The 18,948-nt window shown below is 36.3% G+C and overlaps 1 protein-coding gene across 3 annotated transcripts in view; it reads right to left on the reverse strand.

Annotated features, from left to right (window-relative positions):
* Positions 1-18,948, reverse strand: part of LOC149065550 (FGGY carbohydrate kinase domain-containing protein) — a 59,422-nt gene that overhangs the window by 28,856 nt on the left and 11,618 nt on the right. For all 3 annotated transcript variants that reach the window (XM_089254016.1, XM_089254014.1, XM_089254015.1), the window contains 5 exons: positions 15,579-15,768; positions 15,264-15,375; positions 7,198-7,349; positions 5,776-5,861; positions 4,192-4,316 (listed from right to left, as the gene is read on the reverse strand). In XM_089254016.1, the coding sequence (XP_089110142.1) occupies positions 4,192-4,316; positions 5,776-5,861; positions 7,198-7,349; positions 15,264-15,375; positions 15,579-15,764 (661 nt within the window). In that variant the 5' untranslated portion in view covers positions 15,765-15,768. The remainder of the gene's footprint in view (positions 1-4,191; positions 4,317-5,775; positions 5,862-7,197; positions 7,350-15,263; positions 15,376-15,578; positions 15,769-18,948) is intronic.

The following is an 18,948-nucleotide window of genomic DNA, read 5'->3' on the forward strand; positions in this document are numbered from 1 at the left end:
GGGTCGGAATTAGGCAACTGCACTGGTGGTAAAATTTTGGGGGGGTGGCAAATTTTAGGAAGGAACAAAATGACCGTTGCAAAATCTTCGAATTTTACAGTGGTAGGGGCAGCAAGAGATCATGTTGCTCTTTCCCTTACAAAATTCCTAGTTAAGGTTCTGATGCTGAGGATTACATAAACATTGACGATAATGTACAACCTGAACCTGACAACAGACAATGACATCCTGACCGAAAATTTTTGAGAAAGTTAAAAAGAATGTAAATGTCATTATTTTAGAACACAAACAGTGTAGGTCGGAACTTTATAGAGATGCTGCCAAAACTTAAATACATTATTTAGTAATTAGACTGATTCAATTCATTTACATTCAATTATTTTAAATATAATTAATTTTATCTCATCTATTTTAAATTTTACAGTTTTATATGAGAAAAGAAATTTCAACTGTATAATCCAGAGGTATTCAACCTATCAAACATTGTGAGAAAAACCAGAACTTTCCACAAAGGCCACGGGCGAACAACTCCGGCAATTAACAACAACTTAATTCGGCGCAAAATGGGCCAACGGGAACCCGGTTAAAGACATTTTATTAGTTTGAAATTATTTCTTCTGTTTAAGTCAATTTTGAAATGATTTTTTTCCGTACGTAAACCATCATAAAAATGAGAGAATTTTCATTATTTATTAGTAACTCACCAATTTTATAATGGAAAAAAATATACAGAAAGGCCCCATGATAATGAGATCTGGTCCAAATTTTTGGCATTCAAAATGTAAATTAGTTATCGGGTGTTTCTAATCAAGTGGGGCCTAAAAAAGACCCCATAAAACTCCTTTGCCCAGGGCAGGGCGAGAATTAGCAAAGGGGGAGGAGGCAACTGCCTTGGTTAGAAAAATTTAGGGGCAGCAGTTTTAGGTGAGAACAATGAACACTCTCGCAAAATTATCAAATTTCAAAGTTCTGGGACATCAAAATCATGTTTGCCCCAGGTGGCTAAAATCCTAGTTGCGGTCCTGGGGGAAGGTTATCATGCTGTTGAGACAGTCCTGGTCAGGGCTTCCTTCACCAAATAGGCTAGGCAGGGCAATGCGAACGACCTCAAATATTTTGGAGCCATCATGGCTCCCACAAGGGTACCAGCCCTGGGGCTTGGGACAACTGTGCATAATGTTTGTTCTGCATACTTTATAATGCAATGTGGGGGGGGGGGCAAAGATACCAGCCTAACTGGCAGGGGTGGGGCATGGTTGCGCTACAGCTTTTGATTGTAATTCTGCAATACACATACACACAAATTTTTCCAATTTTAAGTCGAAGAAAAAAATACAGTTATATAAAACATTTTACAGCATCTCCATTTATGTCATGAGTGTGTGTATGAAGCAATTCTCGAAACCATATTTAGAAGAACAAATTTACTAAGAAATGCCTTTCATTTTGAAAATTTACAGCTGGGGTGCATGCTTTCTGGGGGGAAAAAATTAAGGAAACGAATCATAAGAGCATTTCATAGGGGGCAGATAAATTAGAAGTGCCTAGAACAGCAAGAGTCTGAGGTCTGCCTCTGCTGAGAGGAAGGAGGTGGGGAAACCGCCTCCTTATAAATACCGAGATGAATGAAACGACATCTGAAAAAATGCTCAAGTTCTTCTCGATTCTCATGTTGGCTCATAAGTTCTGGAATCTAGAGGCAGAGGCCATTTGAGCCCCCCCCCCCAATAAATTTGTTTTATTCATCAACGTGTGATCTGATGAAAACGACAGCATAAAAAAAGGACGCACAATAAACACTATGCCCTGTATGCCCCTTTCCTCAAAAAAATTGATTTAATAGTGAAGGCGAGAAAAATATCACATTTTGGCAAATAAGTCTCGAAATGGGAAAATAGTTTTTCAAAAAAAAAAGTCATTTGGCAAACACTTTACAAATCTGGTGATCACTTTGCTTATACAGTGATCAAATTTATTACCTAATATAACAAGGTTATAACATTAATCCTTACGAAGAGGAAAACGTTCCAATCATGAAAGAAGACAATCAAACTTGCCTTCTAACGTGATTGAATATTTCAGTGCATTTTCAAAAAGCCCGCCACCCTCCGCTGGGAAAGAATTTAATTTTCGTTGGTTGTGTGGTGCATAACTGGCCATTACAAAAATGACATCACAAATGTTCAAAATGTTAAAATACATTTAATATTCTGACGATCATCGGAAAACACTTTTAGACATTAGTTTTTTACATGGAATCACGAGTGCAATTATCGAGCAGTCGGTAGTTACCTGCCGATAGTCGACTGTGTGTATATATATATATATACAGTTGATGCTCATTATAACTACCTCATGCTATAGTGATCATTCCATTACAACAGCCAGTGGGATAAGACCCAAATATATAAATATATTTTACTTTTGATACCACTATAACGTCCATTTTGAAGGGACGAGGGGGGTCGTTATATCAAGCGATGACTGCATATACATATATATATATATTTATACATGCTACTGTCAAAGCCTGAAGTTGGCCACTTCGCGAACTGGCTAGCCCAGTTGACCCAGCCAATGTCCGAATTACAGTTTTTCGCTGGGCCCTACATGTTGATCCCTATATATGGATCACTAAGATATTGATATTCAGATTCTTTTGACTGTTGCTATGGCTAATTATAAATGGCCATAATTGTCACAAAAAAATTACTCCAATAACCTAGAACCATAAGCATCGATATAGGGATATATAGGGATCAATATACAAAGGCTGGCCAAAGCCCATATTTGAGACATTGGAAGGGTCAACTGGGCTAGTCAGTTTGTGAAGTGGGCAATTTCGGGCTTTAGCAGAAAAAAACATATAAACCATAGTTTCCCAAACTTTTTGTTCCATCGCCCCCTTCTTCAGAGAAATTTTTCTCTCATTGCCCCCCCAGCTCAAGTGAACCCATAGTATCCTATGTTATACTCATGGCTTCTATCGCCCCCCCCCCTTGGACCTTTCCATTGCCCACTTTGGGAAACACTGATATAAACCGTTATTCTCCCTCAAATCCCCCCAGCTCTCGCTGTGGGGCCATGGGAGCTGGACCCCCAGAACAACACTTTGTCGTGTACCCGGGTTAAAAGGGTTCTGTCTATAGTGAAGTACAAAATGATTCAGACGTGGGGAATATCCATGAATAAGGAACTAACTATTACACGTGTCTTCACTAGCGTGGATTTGGTAATATGCAAATTCTTCCTTAAGACCAATTTGAAGGTTGAATTTTTTTTGGGTGTCTCAACAGCATAAAATAAAACTACTGAGAGAATTTTATGTTTATAGCTTCAGCAAGGCCGTAGTGAGGGGGGGGGGGGGGGTTAGGGGATCCGGTCCCTTCGAAATGTGAGAAAATGATTGAAATAAGGGAAAAAATGGCCAAATATATTATTTGATCACTTCGTCCCCTCCTCCGAATGAAATTTCTTGCTACGGGCCTGAGCTTCAGTGGTTGCAGCTCAGCGATGAATCAGTGAATTAAGCTGTCAAGGAATGTAATTTTATACATATGAATTAAAAGATTTCTCTACCATTGCATTGCTTTTGGAAAAAACTTAAAAATTTTAAATTAAGATCTTTATGATACGGTCTAACTTTGCAATATTATTTTGCATTTAAAGTTTATCTGAAACTTGAGAAAGAATTTCGAAAAATTCTCAAAGAAAATCATAAGCAATCGCAGTGTTTGTGACGGATAGAAAACGCAATAAATAACAGAAAAAGACAACCCTGAATCCTTTGCTTTTCGCCAAGTCGAAAAATTAAATGAATTTCCAAATTATTGATCACCAATGATCTTGGTATGCGCGGAATTAAAATTTGAAAATTTATTTGATCGCAATTTATCATGCTTATCGGTACCCCACGCAGCGAGAAAAGCAAATCCCAACGGAAATCATAAGTGGAACTTATACGGCGAAATTAAAATTTGAAAATTGATTTGATAGCAATTTATCATGCTTATTAGCACCCCAATGCCCCTCGAAACGAGAAATGCAAATCCTGGCGGAAATCACGAAGTGTGACTTATACAGCGAAATTAAAATTTTTCAATTTGACCATGTCAGGATTTTGTCTGTCGAAATTGTGGCTTGTCGGGATTGTGAACGAAACCGAAATAATTCATATACACTCATAATTACCAATTTTCTGGTAGCCATCAGAGATTAAATCATTTAAACCAATTTGCATCCAAAATCCATCATCCCAGCCATGTTTGTTAACATCTGCTTGGTAAGTCCACTTACAAACTAATGAGCATAGTGACCTAATGAAATGAAATGCACATGCTCTCAAATCTTAAAAAGATCTATGAGAGTTAACTCATCAACATTAAACTTGCAATATGAATATAATAATATTAAGTTATTACTTAATATTAATACTCCCTAACCACTGGAGTCCCAGTGGTTTAGAGAGCTAGCTTCTGACTGTGCAGGTCTGGGTTCGAATCCCGGGTCGGGCATTAAGCTTTTACTCATGCAAATTTTGAAATTGCACAAAATTAGTGAGAGGTATGTGTGTGATGTCACTCTCTGCTATTCATGGAAGATATGGATAACTAGATACAATGTGATGATTGTTTTTGGAAAATTGCACACTCCTCTGTGGGAAATTGAACCACTACCCGAAAGAAATATACTGGCACCAACTAAAATCAAAGAGATGTTTGATGACCTTGCAAACAGGATGGTGGGCACAGAACTGCAAGAAAAATTTATCACCTACCGCCAGACTTGCAGCTTCCCACAAGGATCATGTTCTGGCCCACTCCTATAGAACCTAATAAGGGATCAACTACTAAAGAAAAGATGAGAGGACGTGTTTCAGAGTACAAGGGTTTGTGGATATCATCATGATAACTATTGCATACCATTAGCTAAAGAGGGTCATCACAAAATCAGAGAGAGTACTGCAAGCAGTCAGTGATTGGCTGAAGGGAAAAACCTGGAGTTGTCCATGGACAAAGGCAGATTAATATGAATAAGTAATGCACGAACCCCCACTCAAAAATTCTCAATCCAGAAGATTATCAGTCAATAGTACTGATTAAGACAGTAGGATGACACATCACCATACAAGTGACTCCAGGGAGAAACAGACAATAACAACAGAGGAAGAAGCATTGATCAACCCAACCAGTTTAACCATTTACGCAGATGTGTACGAGAAAACTGAGGGAGAATAGTGGCAGCATTTGTCCGGATAATAGACAGTATAACCATTGAACAATGGGCATTCAGACTGCAAAAGGACTGCTCAGTATTTTTGGGCACCCCTTCTTCACTATACAACCAACTGTATTGTGAATGAACAACCTATATACATGCTTTTCACTCTGAACTGGTCTGAGTGGCATAAAAGAATGAACAGACGCCAGTGCTCCTCTAAAACACTCACTCACCTTAGCAGATTCTTGGAGATGGAAGGAGTAAAAACTACCTATAAAGAAATTAAAGCTTGAGACTAAGTCACCTGCTAATTGTCTGAGCTGGTACTGAAAAATTATACTATCCTCCCCTATTAAATTATCCTGCTATTTAGGAGACGTGACATTTACATTAAAAGAAGGTTCAAGTTACTGATGATACAAGTTTCAAACAAAAATATGAGATTGAACATGATTCACAATAATATAACTATTAATTCATTATATAATTATATCATTTTATTCAATCATACTAGTTTTAATATCACAAATTAATAAAACAAAGATAAATTTTCACCTTGTGAGGCTTCCTGTAGCTTTCCACGTCAGAAAATCAGGTAAATCAAAAAAATAAAGTGTTTTTGACCATTGGGATGGTAAGTGCTGGGGAAAAAAACAAACATATGAGAGTACATATATTTTCCCAACAAATAGAAATGCATTCAACTGACCTTGTAGAGAGCTTTTAAATGAGATTTGTTCTCAAAGATGACTAATCACAAAAATACATGATTTAAATAGATGATCCATTTCTTAGTTTACTTTATATAAATAAAATTATCATATTTTTCAGTAATTAAGCTCCTAGGATGCATAAGTTGTACCAAAAAAAAAAAAAAAAAAAAATTGGGAAAAAATGTTTTTGTAAAAATACTGCAGCTTTTTGTATATGTTACCGTCAAAGCCTGTGGCCAGCCCTTATGTGTCGATCCCTATATATGTATCACTAAGATATCAATATTTAGATTCGTTTGATTGTTAGGGTTGTCATAGCTAACCATAATCAAATCATAGGGATCAATATATAGAAGGCCTTTCTTTCTTTCAAACTGAACACAGCCCAGGCTCTATCAGTACATGTGCCATCTAAAGTTCAAACTGAACACAGCCCAGGCTCTATCAGTACATGTGCCATCTAAAGCCAGAATTTTGGACATTAGCTAGGTCAACTGGGCTGGCCACTTGCCACTTTGTGAAGTGGCCAACTTCGGGATTTGACAGTAACATATATATGCCACACATAATTTTAATTTAATAACTCTCTCTCTGAAAGAAAAACACCAACATAAAATTTAGTACAGGACCTACCTCCTCCTTCCTCTCTCTCTCTACTAACTTTCTATGTTTATTTATTTTTACTTAAGGACCTATTTTTACCTGTGTTCCAAGTTTTGTTGAGAATTTTATATTATTACTGATTAAACATTAGACTATTAACCATTCAAGTGGCAATTAGGAATAACTAAACTCCCCCTTCAAAATGCCAGATCCTTTTTAATGAAGTAAGCTTACTTCTAATATTTAGCAGGTGCAAACAAACTAAGGGGTATAGGGAAAAGTTTTCTATTCAGAAATAAACTTTACAAAATATATGAGCTTGTCAGTTCTAAATAAGAGGCTTTTATGAAGACGAGATATCTTGTCAATGCTGATTAAAAAGGGTTAACTAAACATAGTCCTCTATTCTGAGTAACATCATTTGATGACATTTTTTATATAAAAAAATTTGGGTCACTTTGGAGATTCGTAAAATAAACAACCATGTGGTTTAAATCCACAGTTTAGACCAAATAACCACACAATGGCAATGAGGCCATAAAGATTTGGAAATATGCCAATAAACATTTTAACCAATAGACGTGAAATTAGTATGCTTCTCATTAAACATTGCAGAACTTGAATGTAATAGAGAAAATACAGATTTCAATTAATATCAAACCTTCTTTAGCCACAATAATTTTGGAGGCTCCATTTCTGGCGACATTCGTCCTCCTATGAATTTTAATGTTGGATGTGACATTCTAGTGATGTAGTCTGCTTCTTCTGTAGCTCGATGATCCATCCACAGAATAACATTTTGAGAAGCATTACCTGAAACATTTAACTGTGATTAAAAATGCATGTAAAGAATTATATATAGTCCATTTTAATCTGTTGATAATTTTTATAGCACCACTTTTATTTTCTGCACAAGACTGTGACCAAAAATTTATAGAGGATTCAAAATGGCTGCATTATATATTTTTTATAGCTCACCAAAAAGTTGGGATGCAAACCTCTCAGTGGGGAGGGCAGACTCTCTGTGGTAGTGATATAATTTTTCAGTCTTCTTATCACAATTTCTATTATACTTCTGCATCAGGAGTATATTACAAGTATCAAATATTTTATGCTCCCACCAAACCACAAAAATATTTTTTAAAAATTGCCATCAACTCATTATATTTTTTTGTCGTCGAATTAACCCTTTAAAAGACAATGACGAGATATCTCACCTCCGTAAATGCCTCTTATTTCAGAATTAAGAAGCCCAGATGTTTTGTAAAGTTGATTTTTCAGTGGAAAACTTTTCCTATACTCCTTAGTATGCACCTGCTGAAAATTGGAAGAAAGTCTACTTCATTAAAAAAGATGATTTAATGATTTTTAATTGCCACTGAAAGGGTTAAACACCCATGGCATACTATATATATTGTGGATTTAGAAAATATCTCACGAACAGCATAAATTTGGTCCATTATGATGTTTCTTTGTCTCTCAATATAATAATCCATATACAGAATTTTTCAGGATTTTCTATTAGTTTGCAGAATATTGTTGTATCAAGATTTTATTTACTGGTTTTAAAAATTTAATAACCTCTCACGGCCGTCATTTCAACTTTTTCCGGGGGGGGGGGGGGGCAAAGCACATGTGTACTCAATGTATTTATAATTATATATATTTTCAAAAGCCGGGGGAGGGGGGGAGGCAGGGGACATCAGCCCCCCCTCCCCAAATGACAGGCCTGACGGTACTTAAAAAGACTAGTCACAACTTTGCTTGGTAGTTGAAACTTAAATGGCATAACATATATCAGGATTTTAAATCAAAATTTTCCGTCAACAGATTAACTTATCTAGATCTGATTTTTTGTGTCTAAGACTTTTATTTCTTTCAAAAATTGACTTATACTGCTGTAACTTTAACCCATCCATATATGCATGTTTTTCTTGTAAAACTAGAATTAGAGAAAGGGAAGAACTTTTTTTTTTTTCAAACACCCTCTCTTTTCCTGTTTTCAAAATATGAACAAAGGATAGTTGCCATGCTTAACATTTTTTGGCAGCTAAGAATGAGTTACATTTCAGTCAGACTAGGTTAGACTGAGACTTGAGTCTCCTGCTTGAGATGTGTTCAAATAAAATACAACAGCAATTAGAAAATCAAAGTCAATCACAATGCAAGCTGGAGACAGAGCTCTCGTAAGTCTTCAGTTTGTGATCCCTGTAGTAGACATATATTATACCCTTGGCATAATACTTATAATTTTTTGCTGATGCTGTATCTATTTTAAAGATGGTTCAAAGATAGAACTTTGAAATTTGTACAATAGACACATCAGTGTTTTTGAAAAATTTTCCCCCATGGAAGGCCATACAGTTCCATGGTGAGAACCATTGATTATCATGAATACTCAATCGCGACCTTGAAAAACTGGTTTTACTACTTTGTACACTGTACTGCATTGATATACATGCGGGTTGTTGAAGAATAAGATGAGGGATATCTAGTTGCTTCTCTGAATGAGAGGCAGTGTACAGAAGTTTCAAATTTCTGATTCTTTATTCCCCTGCGGATTTTCTCCCTTCTGGTTACATACGGGAAATTAAAATACTTTTGCGGCTATCTGCCGACATTCAAAGACAGCGTCTATACGGAGCAAATTATTGTTCCTACAATATTGCGAATGCACATTTTTTTTTAATTGTAAAGGATTGGAACGCCCGTTGAAATTGTAAAACTTTGCCGATATCGTGGAAAAAACACAGAATCTATAAAAAAAACTCGATCTTGAATATCCACAGTTTTGTCATCTAGCTGCAATTGTAACATTTTAATGTTACTTCCCGAATTCTATTTTTATCCTCAAGTTTTTTGACAGCACAAGGAAATAAAATGACAACAGAATTCAAATCAAGACATTTATTCAATTATTAAAGCTAAACACAGTTACAATATTAATTCAGAAATTTTCCAACGATATTAAAAATTTAGTTAAACGTTAAATTAAAAAATATAAACGTATCACAGAGACTTTTTCATGTATTGCACTTATCTGGGGAAGGTCCGGAACTTCGGCATGTGGTTATAGATGAGACACTAAGTCCAGTTTTGAAGTGGACGTCCGCTGAGACGAGACCCGTCAGAGGCCGATTCTCACTGGCCCCGAGATGGGTGGAGCCGTGTTTCCCATTTCAAGGTGCACTGTCTCGAATTAGCACAACATCGGAACCAAGAGTCTGGCAAAGCACCACATGTGAATCTGTAGAAGAGACGATCGTCGGATGTCAATCCAGCGGGTGCTGAAGAGCTAGAGCTGCAGGAGATCAGGAATCAGGCGGCGATGAGGCAGATGTTGAGAACAGCCGTTATCGACACGTCTATTTCACATAGTTGGCGATACCAACTAGACCAGGAGCTCTGGGTAGAGACCTTTCCGACATCACCCGGTTCTGTTAGAAGAACCAAGCCATTGCTCTTATGTAAAGCTACTATTAAAAGTTCGGACCTGCCGAGACACAAATGCAAAATTAGATAATCATGATAGGATACGATTCCAAGCCTAAGGCTAGATGAAGTCACGTTACATTAGACCTGACTAGAAGATTAGCACCACTGTGCTATAACATTGGAACACCGAACTCGTTAAACGGGTGAGGTGAAGAGAAATGTGATGAGATGTAATGCGATCGTTCAATAACCATAACCTGTATATATACACTAGTGGGGAACAAGTATTTTGGTCCACTTGGACCGCGGAAATACTCTGTCACATCATGAAAAATATTACGTCACAGCAATAAACTATTACGTCACAACAATAAACTATTACGTCACAACAAAAAGAACATCGGTATAATTTGCATATAGTTTCGTAATATTAGTATAAACATTAAATTACTGTTTGGCAACATGTCAGGCGAACTGGCCAGGTTCACCCAACACGACCAACGACAATTGGGAAAGTTTACCAATGGAGGTCCACGGCCATCCGCCAGCAAACGAAATACTTATGTTAACATAAAACTTAGAACATATGAAGGAACACAACCTCTAATGAGACTAGGTGACATCTCTCCTGGGAGACACCAACAGATTAAGAATTAAGGATAATAATGCCGAGAAATTAATTTAGGTGGGACATTAGCTGCCCGACCTGCAGTCTCATCCTCGTCAAGCAACTGGAAGACCCCACCCTCCAGCCGAAAGACTAAGCGGACGAACTAGCCCATACCGGTACGCTAGCGAGACCTTCGGTGGTTTCCGGTGGCTAAGCGGTCCCTGGGGCCTAAAGGTAAGTACTCTCTTGACATTAATTAAGGAAAACATGACCCGGAGGACGTCATGTTACACTATGTGGTAGTCACCGTTTCGCATCCCGAAAATAATCGGCTTTTGAAGGGGCACCAGGATCTAATTCTTCACAGATAGTATAAAAGAAATGATTTTATTCCGATATTTTAATTCTCTATAAAAATATTTCTAATTTTTGATCTCTGGGGGAGGGGAAGAGGCCCCTTATACCCCCAAATCAAATTTTGCTTTTGGTGAAAATCCGGGTTTGGAACTTGCAATTGCGCAATGGTAATTGGCTAAAAATGTGATTTTCTAAAGATTTCAAATTTTGAGTTGGCTACAAGATTCATTGAGAGACTGGTTATTTGTGGAGATGAAGATTACAAGGAAGAAAATTGATCACTGCCCCCACGGGGACTCGAACCTCGGTCTCTCGCTTGCCGGCAGAGTGCTCTATCATCTAAGCTATGGAAGCAGATATATATATACTCTCCAAGGTTGAAATATTCTATGTTGAAAGCTACCGTACATGGACAGCATCAACAATCAACTAATAGCTCGTGAATGACATAGGCCAACCAGATGGCCACATGCATATAGAAATGTCCTCTCCACTTGTCAATACAAGATTTATTGAGAGACTGGTTATTTGTGGAGATGAAGATTACAAGAAAGAAAATTAGCTGGATTAAAGGAGTTAGCTATTCCTTTGAAAAAACTTCTGGTTGCCACAGCAATCACACAGACCTACAACACAAATATGCATACATTAAACTTCAAATGCACGCATTACCAGTTTGGAGAATAGATGCAGGGCTGCAACTGAGAGGGGGGGGGGGACAGGTGGGTCTAGTGTCCAGGTCTGGACTAGAGGGGAGCACCAAATCCACCCTCATGTTTGAGAAAGTATCTACTTACGATGCTAGATAGATGGCACACCTACTGAACACAAAACACGCCAAATGCTCTGCACACACACATAAGCACACTTAAGTTTCTCCAACACAAATCTGACATAGCTCCCATATTCAGGTGTTAAAATGCGGCAGTTAAATGGCGATAGATCAGAATGGTGGACCATCAGGGAGGTCAATCACAAATCCTTTTACCAAGAAAACCAAAGTATGAATAGGGAATCAGAAGATAAGTGTCTGAGAGAGAGAGAATCTAATTTGCTTTAAATTTGATCAGAAGATATTGAAAGTGCTAAGATTTTTTTAGCAAAATGTAAAATCAATGAGAAGGAAATTTATAGATTGATTATGAGTAAATATATAAATGGGTGCCTTCAACTGTTAATTAAAGTGGATCCTGCTTATAACGTTTTTCAAAAAACCGTCATAAAAAACGTAAATAAGAAAACACTTTAAACAGGAAATCTTAATGAGAATTACTTATTGTTAGGACCATGAAAATAAGTTGCACTAAGTGGAAAAATGTTCTAAATGGGAGAAAAGTTATAAGCAGGATCAACTGTATATTTGTTTTAGATTTATTACATGTGCAGAATTACATACGTTAAATTCTCATTGCTAATGAGCTTCTTTGCAAGCTTTTCCTATTAGTAGACAGTAAAAGTAAATGAACCTTTGGATAGAACATGTTTTTAGAAATGAATTACTTGATTCACAGATAGCCTACTTTCTTCTCTTACCCAGAACATGACCCACCGCTCAGTCTCGATGAAGAAATATAAGCAGGTGATCAAAGACCTGGGGCATGCTGGAAGAAAATTCATAGAGATACCTTAATAATTCTTTAATAATTCTTTCCAAGACATTAGCTGCCCGACCTGCAGTCTCATCCTCGTCAAGCAACTGGAAGACCCCACCCTCCAGCCGAAAGACTAAGCGGACGAACTAGCCCATACCGGTACGCTAGCGAGACCTTCGGTGGTTTCCGGTGGCTAAGCGGTCCCTGGGGCCTAAAGGTAAGTACTCTCTTGACATTAATTAAGGAAAACATGACCTGGAGGACGTCATGTTACACTATGTGGTAGTCACCGTTTCGCATCCCGAAAATAATCGGCTTTTGAAGGGGCACCAGGATCTAATTCTTCACAGATAGTATAAAAGAAATGATTTTATTCCGATATTTTAATTCTCTATAAAAATATTTCTAATTTTTGATCTCTGGGGGAGGGGAAGAGGCCCCTTATACCCCCAAATCAAATTTTGCTTTTGGTGAAAATCCGGGTTTGGAACTTGCAATTGCGCAATGGTAATTGGCTAAAAATGTGATTTTCTAAAGATTTCAAATTTTGAGTTGGCTACAAGATTCATTGAGAGACTGGTTATTTGTGGAGATGAAGATTACAAGGAAGAAAATTGATCACTGCCCCCACGGGGACTCGAACCTCGGTCTCTCGCTTGCCGGCCGAGTGCTCTATCATCTAAGCTATGGAAGCAGATATATATATACTCTCCAAGGTTGAAATATTCTATGTTGAAAGCTACCGTACATGGACAGCATCAACAATCAACTAATAGCTCGTGAATGACATAGGCCAACCAGATGGCCACATGCATATAGAAATGTCCTCTCCACTTGTCAATACAAGATTTATTGAGAGACTGGTTATTTGTGGAGATGAAGATTACAAGAAAGAAAATTAGCTGGATTAAAGGAGTTAGCTATTCCTTTGAAAAAACTTCTGGTTGCCACAGCAATCACACAGACCTACAACACAAATATGCATACATTAAACTTCAAATGCACGCATTACCAGTTTGGAGAATAGATGCAGGGCTGCAACTGAGGGGGGGGGGGGACCGCTCAGTCTCGATGAAGAAATATAAGCAGGTGATCAAAGACCTGGGGCATGCTGGAAGAAAATTCATAGAGATACCTTAATAATTCTTTAATAATTCTTTCCAAGATAAATGTTTTTTAGAGGGACCCACTTTCACTCAAAAATTACCCAGATTTTTCGAATAACCTGGGTCCCAGTTAAATTAGAGTACAGTGGCATCTCTAAGTAAATTTGAGTAATATGGAAAACACCACTTTTATTTTTTCAATTACTCCAATTCAAAGCATGGTGGAAACCTGCATTTCATTAAAATTTGGTTTCTCGTCTTTGCATTGACAAGTGTATTAAAATAAATGATAATAATTAAAAAATCATTTTTTGTGGGGTAATATGAAATAATCTGTTAATACGGAAGATGAAGTTCAAAATGAAGAAAACTAATTTGAATTGATCAAAAACAAGATTTCATGAGCCTATGACAATGAAAAATAAAAATTTCATTGTTTGTTTTTGCAGTTAATGATGCAGTGGCATCAATCTATTAATAAGAATCACAAATGCAATCTTCCTAATCTGCCCCAAAACAGTCAAGGTGGGCCTAGAGAGAACACAGGACACACATTATTTCTAGACCTTTTCTCTTCTATCTTTCCATCTTGAAGAAATATTCCAGCTCAACTCTGATAATACCATACACAACATCTGTAAAAAAATAGCATTCCATATAACCAGAGAGAATGAGCTAGCAAAAAATGAGCACAGCACAATGAAATACAACACTTGTGATGTACTTTGTACTTAATTCAAATTATTGAGCACATTTCCAATAGTTAATAAACACTTTTGAAAATTTGCCTAAGTAAATTTCTGGAAGTGGAAAAACAAATATTCTCCCATAGCAACCATGATGATTGTGACAACCGAGCGACACCGACTCTATAGCGTTAATGGGGGCATTTTGAAGTTTTTTATCAATGTTCCACTTGAAGGCCATACCTGAAGGCAGAGAAACCCTGGTATTCTGTATCACCCAACTACTCCATATTACCTGAATGTACTATAATTGCTTGAAGACACATAATTATTCATCCATGATGTGCAGAGAGTGAGAGCAAGAAGGGTGTTTTTTTGCCAAGTGTTACAACTATCAATCTGGAAATTTGACAAGATTGCTAAATATTTCAGTTTCTCAGTTGGGAGTGGCTGTAACCAAGGCCATAACTAGGATTTTGCCCCCCCCCCACAACTTTAAAATTCAATAATTTTATAACAGTGTTCCTTGTTCACACATAAAACTGCTGACCTCTAAATTTTGCTACCCGGGGCAGTTGCTTCCATGACCCTCTCTAGTTTTGGTCGTGGCTGAATCTGATTCAAGATTGTTGTCTCAGAAAGATAGTTGAAATTAAATGGAAAATGTTGAATTAGAATTATTCAGTAATTCAGCTGAAGCAAACTAACAAAGCCCAAATTTTGGCGAAATAAAATTTTTAGCAAAGTGGTGACTTTTTGTAGCTTCATTAATTTTAATATGAAAATGAAACTCTTTCAACGATATTTCTTCCCAAAAGCAAAATTTTCAATTATTAAGCTCAGTTTTTGCAGTCAAAACTAGATTAATCCAAAACCATTTACCATGAACTCATTAGCCTATTTAACGTGAAATGCATTCATTTAAAATGAAAAACAGATACCTGTTTCACTCATGCTCAAAGGCTGACAATCTTTTCCTATGGCTACCAATGAGCAAGTTGCATCAAATCCAATGCCTTTAACACAATGTTTATCAATGTTTCCAACAACAGTCTGAAAAGAACCAATAAAACTTTAAAAAAAATTCAACCAACTGAAAATGAAAAAGCAAAGATAACATATGGGGAAATAAAGGGAAAAATGATGAGTGGAGCACATTTTCTATTCTTTCCTTCCCTCTCACAGCTACCCTTTCCCTATTCTTTCCTCTTCTTACTTTTTGATAAATATGTGGATTTGATATATGTTAAACATGCCTTCATAACTTTGATGCAAGCATTCCAAATTTCATCTGATGATTGTTCATACACATTGGGTAAAGGATTCCATGTCTTAATTGGTTCTGCAGCAGTCTTTAAGACTTTACCATCTTTTGTCACCAGGCCTGCTCTAACACTTTGCGTTCCAACATCAACACCAATGTAGAAATCTTCAGTCTCCATGGCTCTGCATGAAATGAAAAAGAAAAGAAAGCTAACAAATGTGAACTGGTAACAAAATTAATAAAATTAGTTCTGAATCTGTAACCTCTTTGTTCTTGGGGGCATTTAAGTATACTGAAAGAAGAATTTTAACCATCAGTTTTGTTACTGTATTTCATACCTCTAATACCTGTACTGCCATAACACTTGCCAGCAAACTCACATAGACTTCTCCAATTCTTGATAGATAACAATGCTATGTGTTTAAAAAATCTAAATAAGAGCTAGAACAGTTTTGAGGCGATATCAGACAAGATATTTTCTTATTAAGTGGAGCTATTCAGCACTCTACTTTGTTGAATGAACTTCTTCCAAGGTTAAAAAATAATTTATCCAGATCATTTTGTATAAACTGCTGTAGTAGAGATATAAAATTCGAGAGAATAATCTTAAAATCTTAATCATTAATTGTTAAATGCAAGTAAAACAGTTTTTCTACATTTAGAGCTATTTCCTCCCCATTTTTACTCCATTTTTTAAATTCCAATATTGCAGCAAATACTGCACTTAGAAACATGGAATTTTTTTAGTTGACATCAGGAGAAACAGCGCAACAAATTTATAATTGGGTTTTGGGCACACAGGGATGGTATAAAAAGTTTATTTTTATTTTAACTACTAAACAACCCCTTGAATGATGTATCTGTATAATTTTCTCAAGAATATTCTCTGTCCCCGTCAAGAAGACTGGGAATATTGAAGTTCGTAGCACACAATATTATACTTTAAAAGCAAGAAAATGAAACCACTATGGCTGAATTGCACAATTTGCAAAGCAATACGAGAGATACAAAATTTCAGTGTATGTATGTACATTGGAGAAAAAAACAGTTCTGTATCTTCTTAGAATCAAGGTGAGATTATATAAGAATAGCTTGCTTTGTCTATCAACTTTGGTTTTACTCTTTGCTTCCAACTAACTTCTGAGAACTTATCTAATTTTAAAATAACTTTACAAGGTTTTCTAAAGTCTTCACAGCCAAAATTTTAATACCTCTCATCATGACCAAGAGATAGAATATTCTCAAACTAAAAGTTTGTCATTATGAGGTTATTATGCCAAAATTTTGTTTCAAATGCTTCAAGCAATGAAAACTGAATTATATTTCATGATACAGTAGACTCTCGGTAACTCAACACATGGATAACTTGACTATCCGGATAATTAGACATCTATTATTCCCTTGGTTGGCCCAATACTAATTTCAATGAAGGGGAAACTCTCTAACTCAACACATGTTTGGCTTAACTCTGCTTAAGTTGACTAAAATTTTTGTCCCTTTACTACGAGTGGTTTTTACAATTGCCTGTGTGTTACCATTCTAAGAGAATTTTTTAACGTTGTCCGTGGGTACTTTAACAGTTCTTTGTTTTATATGATGGGTCTTTTTTTTGCGCTATGGGTGGGGGGGGGCATGCATGTGAAGAATGAATGTTTTTAAGCCTCTTGGCCGGCCTATCATTTTAGTGGCATTTCCAGGACAAGTCTTTCATTCTTTTCATGGCCGAAAGAAGTGTGGATGATCCCTAAAGTGTGGTGTGATCCCTATTGGATGTTGAAATTGTCAAAATCCAATAGGGATAAAAATCTTATCTATTGTGAGTTTTGATATTGTCTGTTGGGAGAATGTTTTTGGCGGAACTCTGTTTTATGATTTCTTGGAAAAGGAATAAAAGAAAAAGAGCTAAAGCCTGGTTAGACGCTGAATATGCCATTTGGTTATCATCATGAGTATCGACGGCCGTGAATGCAATGACTCCATGCGAACTTCATACTTTAACTTTAAAACAAAAGTTGAAATTTTCAAAAAACTAGAATCGGGAAAAACTCAGAGTGAACTCACAGAATAATATGAAGTTGCACAGAACCCATTTCAACATTTGCTAAAAATGAGGGAAATAATTTTTCAGCATTTGAATCTTCTTATGAACCTAGCAGAAAACGCATAAGAAATCTGAATTCAGCTATGTAGAGGAAGCAACTCTTTTGTGGTTCAAATCCTTCGATCTCATTCAATCCCATTATCAGAATCAATAATTTGAGAAAGCAAAAGATTTTGAAAAAAGTCTCAATTAAGGAAATTAGGAATTATCCTAAGTATGAAAAATTTTTACAGAAAATTACAGACAAAAAAATTTGTGAATGTTAGAATGGACGTAAAAAATTTGTTTTAGATGCAGTTGAAATGATTGATTCTGCATGAAACTCAGGTACGAGTGCCACGATTCGGAACTGCTTCGTCATGTTGGTTTTTGTTCTGCATCTTTGGAGAACGATTATTTCTCCGAAGATTCCTCCCAGATTAAGTGTGAAGAAAGCATAAATAGCACTATGGGTAATTGTATTGATGATGAATTTGTGAGTGTTGACTCTGATCTTGTAACTTCAGGACTTTTAGCAGACGACAACATTTTAGAATCAATTACCCAAAGCAAGTGCTTCACGTTTCGAAGAAATATAATTATATAAAAAGTTCAGATGAAAAATTATCTACACCATCTCTCCACGATGCACTAAAAACTCTAGATGTGATACGTCACTTCCTACACAGTCAGGAAAAAGCTGAACAATCGCAGTATAAACTAAATAGTGTATAGAAAATTTTTTGTTTTCTCTTCAGAAAGAAAAACACAACCAAATGTACTTGATTATTTTTCATGAAGTAAACTTTTTCTATACGTTTTGATTCTATTTTGAAACAACCCAGAATTAAAATTAATGAGAATCAGCATTTTATTTAATACAATTATTAGAATGCATATAATTATGTACACAAAAACAATCAGACAAAAATTTAGAGTGAAACCTTGCTAACTCCACATGTTTGTCGATACTTTTGGGGTGTCGAGTTACAGAGACTCTACTGTATAAATAAAATCAGTAATTTTTTCATTATTTAAAAGTAAAATGAATATTTTTGATTGTTCTCTAATTTTTACATTCAGGAGAATATTCTCAGAATATTCTTGTTCCTGAGAATATTCTTACTTTCCATCTCTATATGTAGGTCTATAGCAAACATTATTACCTTCCCTTATCTTTGATTTTAATCTGGTCCTCCACCAACCATGATAATCATTACAGGCTCAACACACCCATGGTGAGTTCAAAAGCTGATAACTGAAACTCTTCAGAAGCAGTCCT

Source organism: Pholcus phalangioides, unplaced genomic scaffold (assembly GCF_987345545.1).
Source record: "Pholcus phalangioides strain wild (caught in Gottingen) unplaced genomic scaffold, Ppha-v1.0 ptg000039l_1, whole genome shotgun sequence".
NCBI classification, from domain to species: domain Eukaryota; kingdom Metazoa; phylum Arthropoda; class Arachnida; order Araneae; family Pholcidae; genus Pholcus; species Pholcus phalangioides.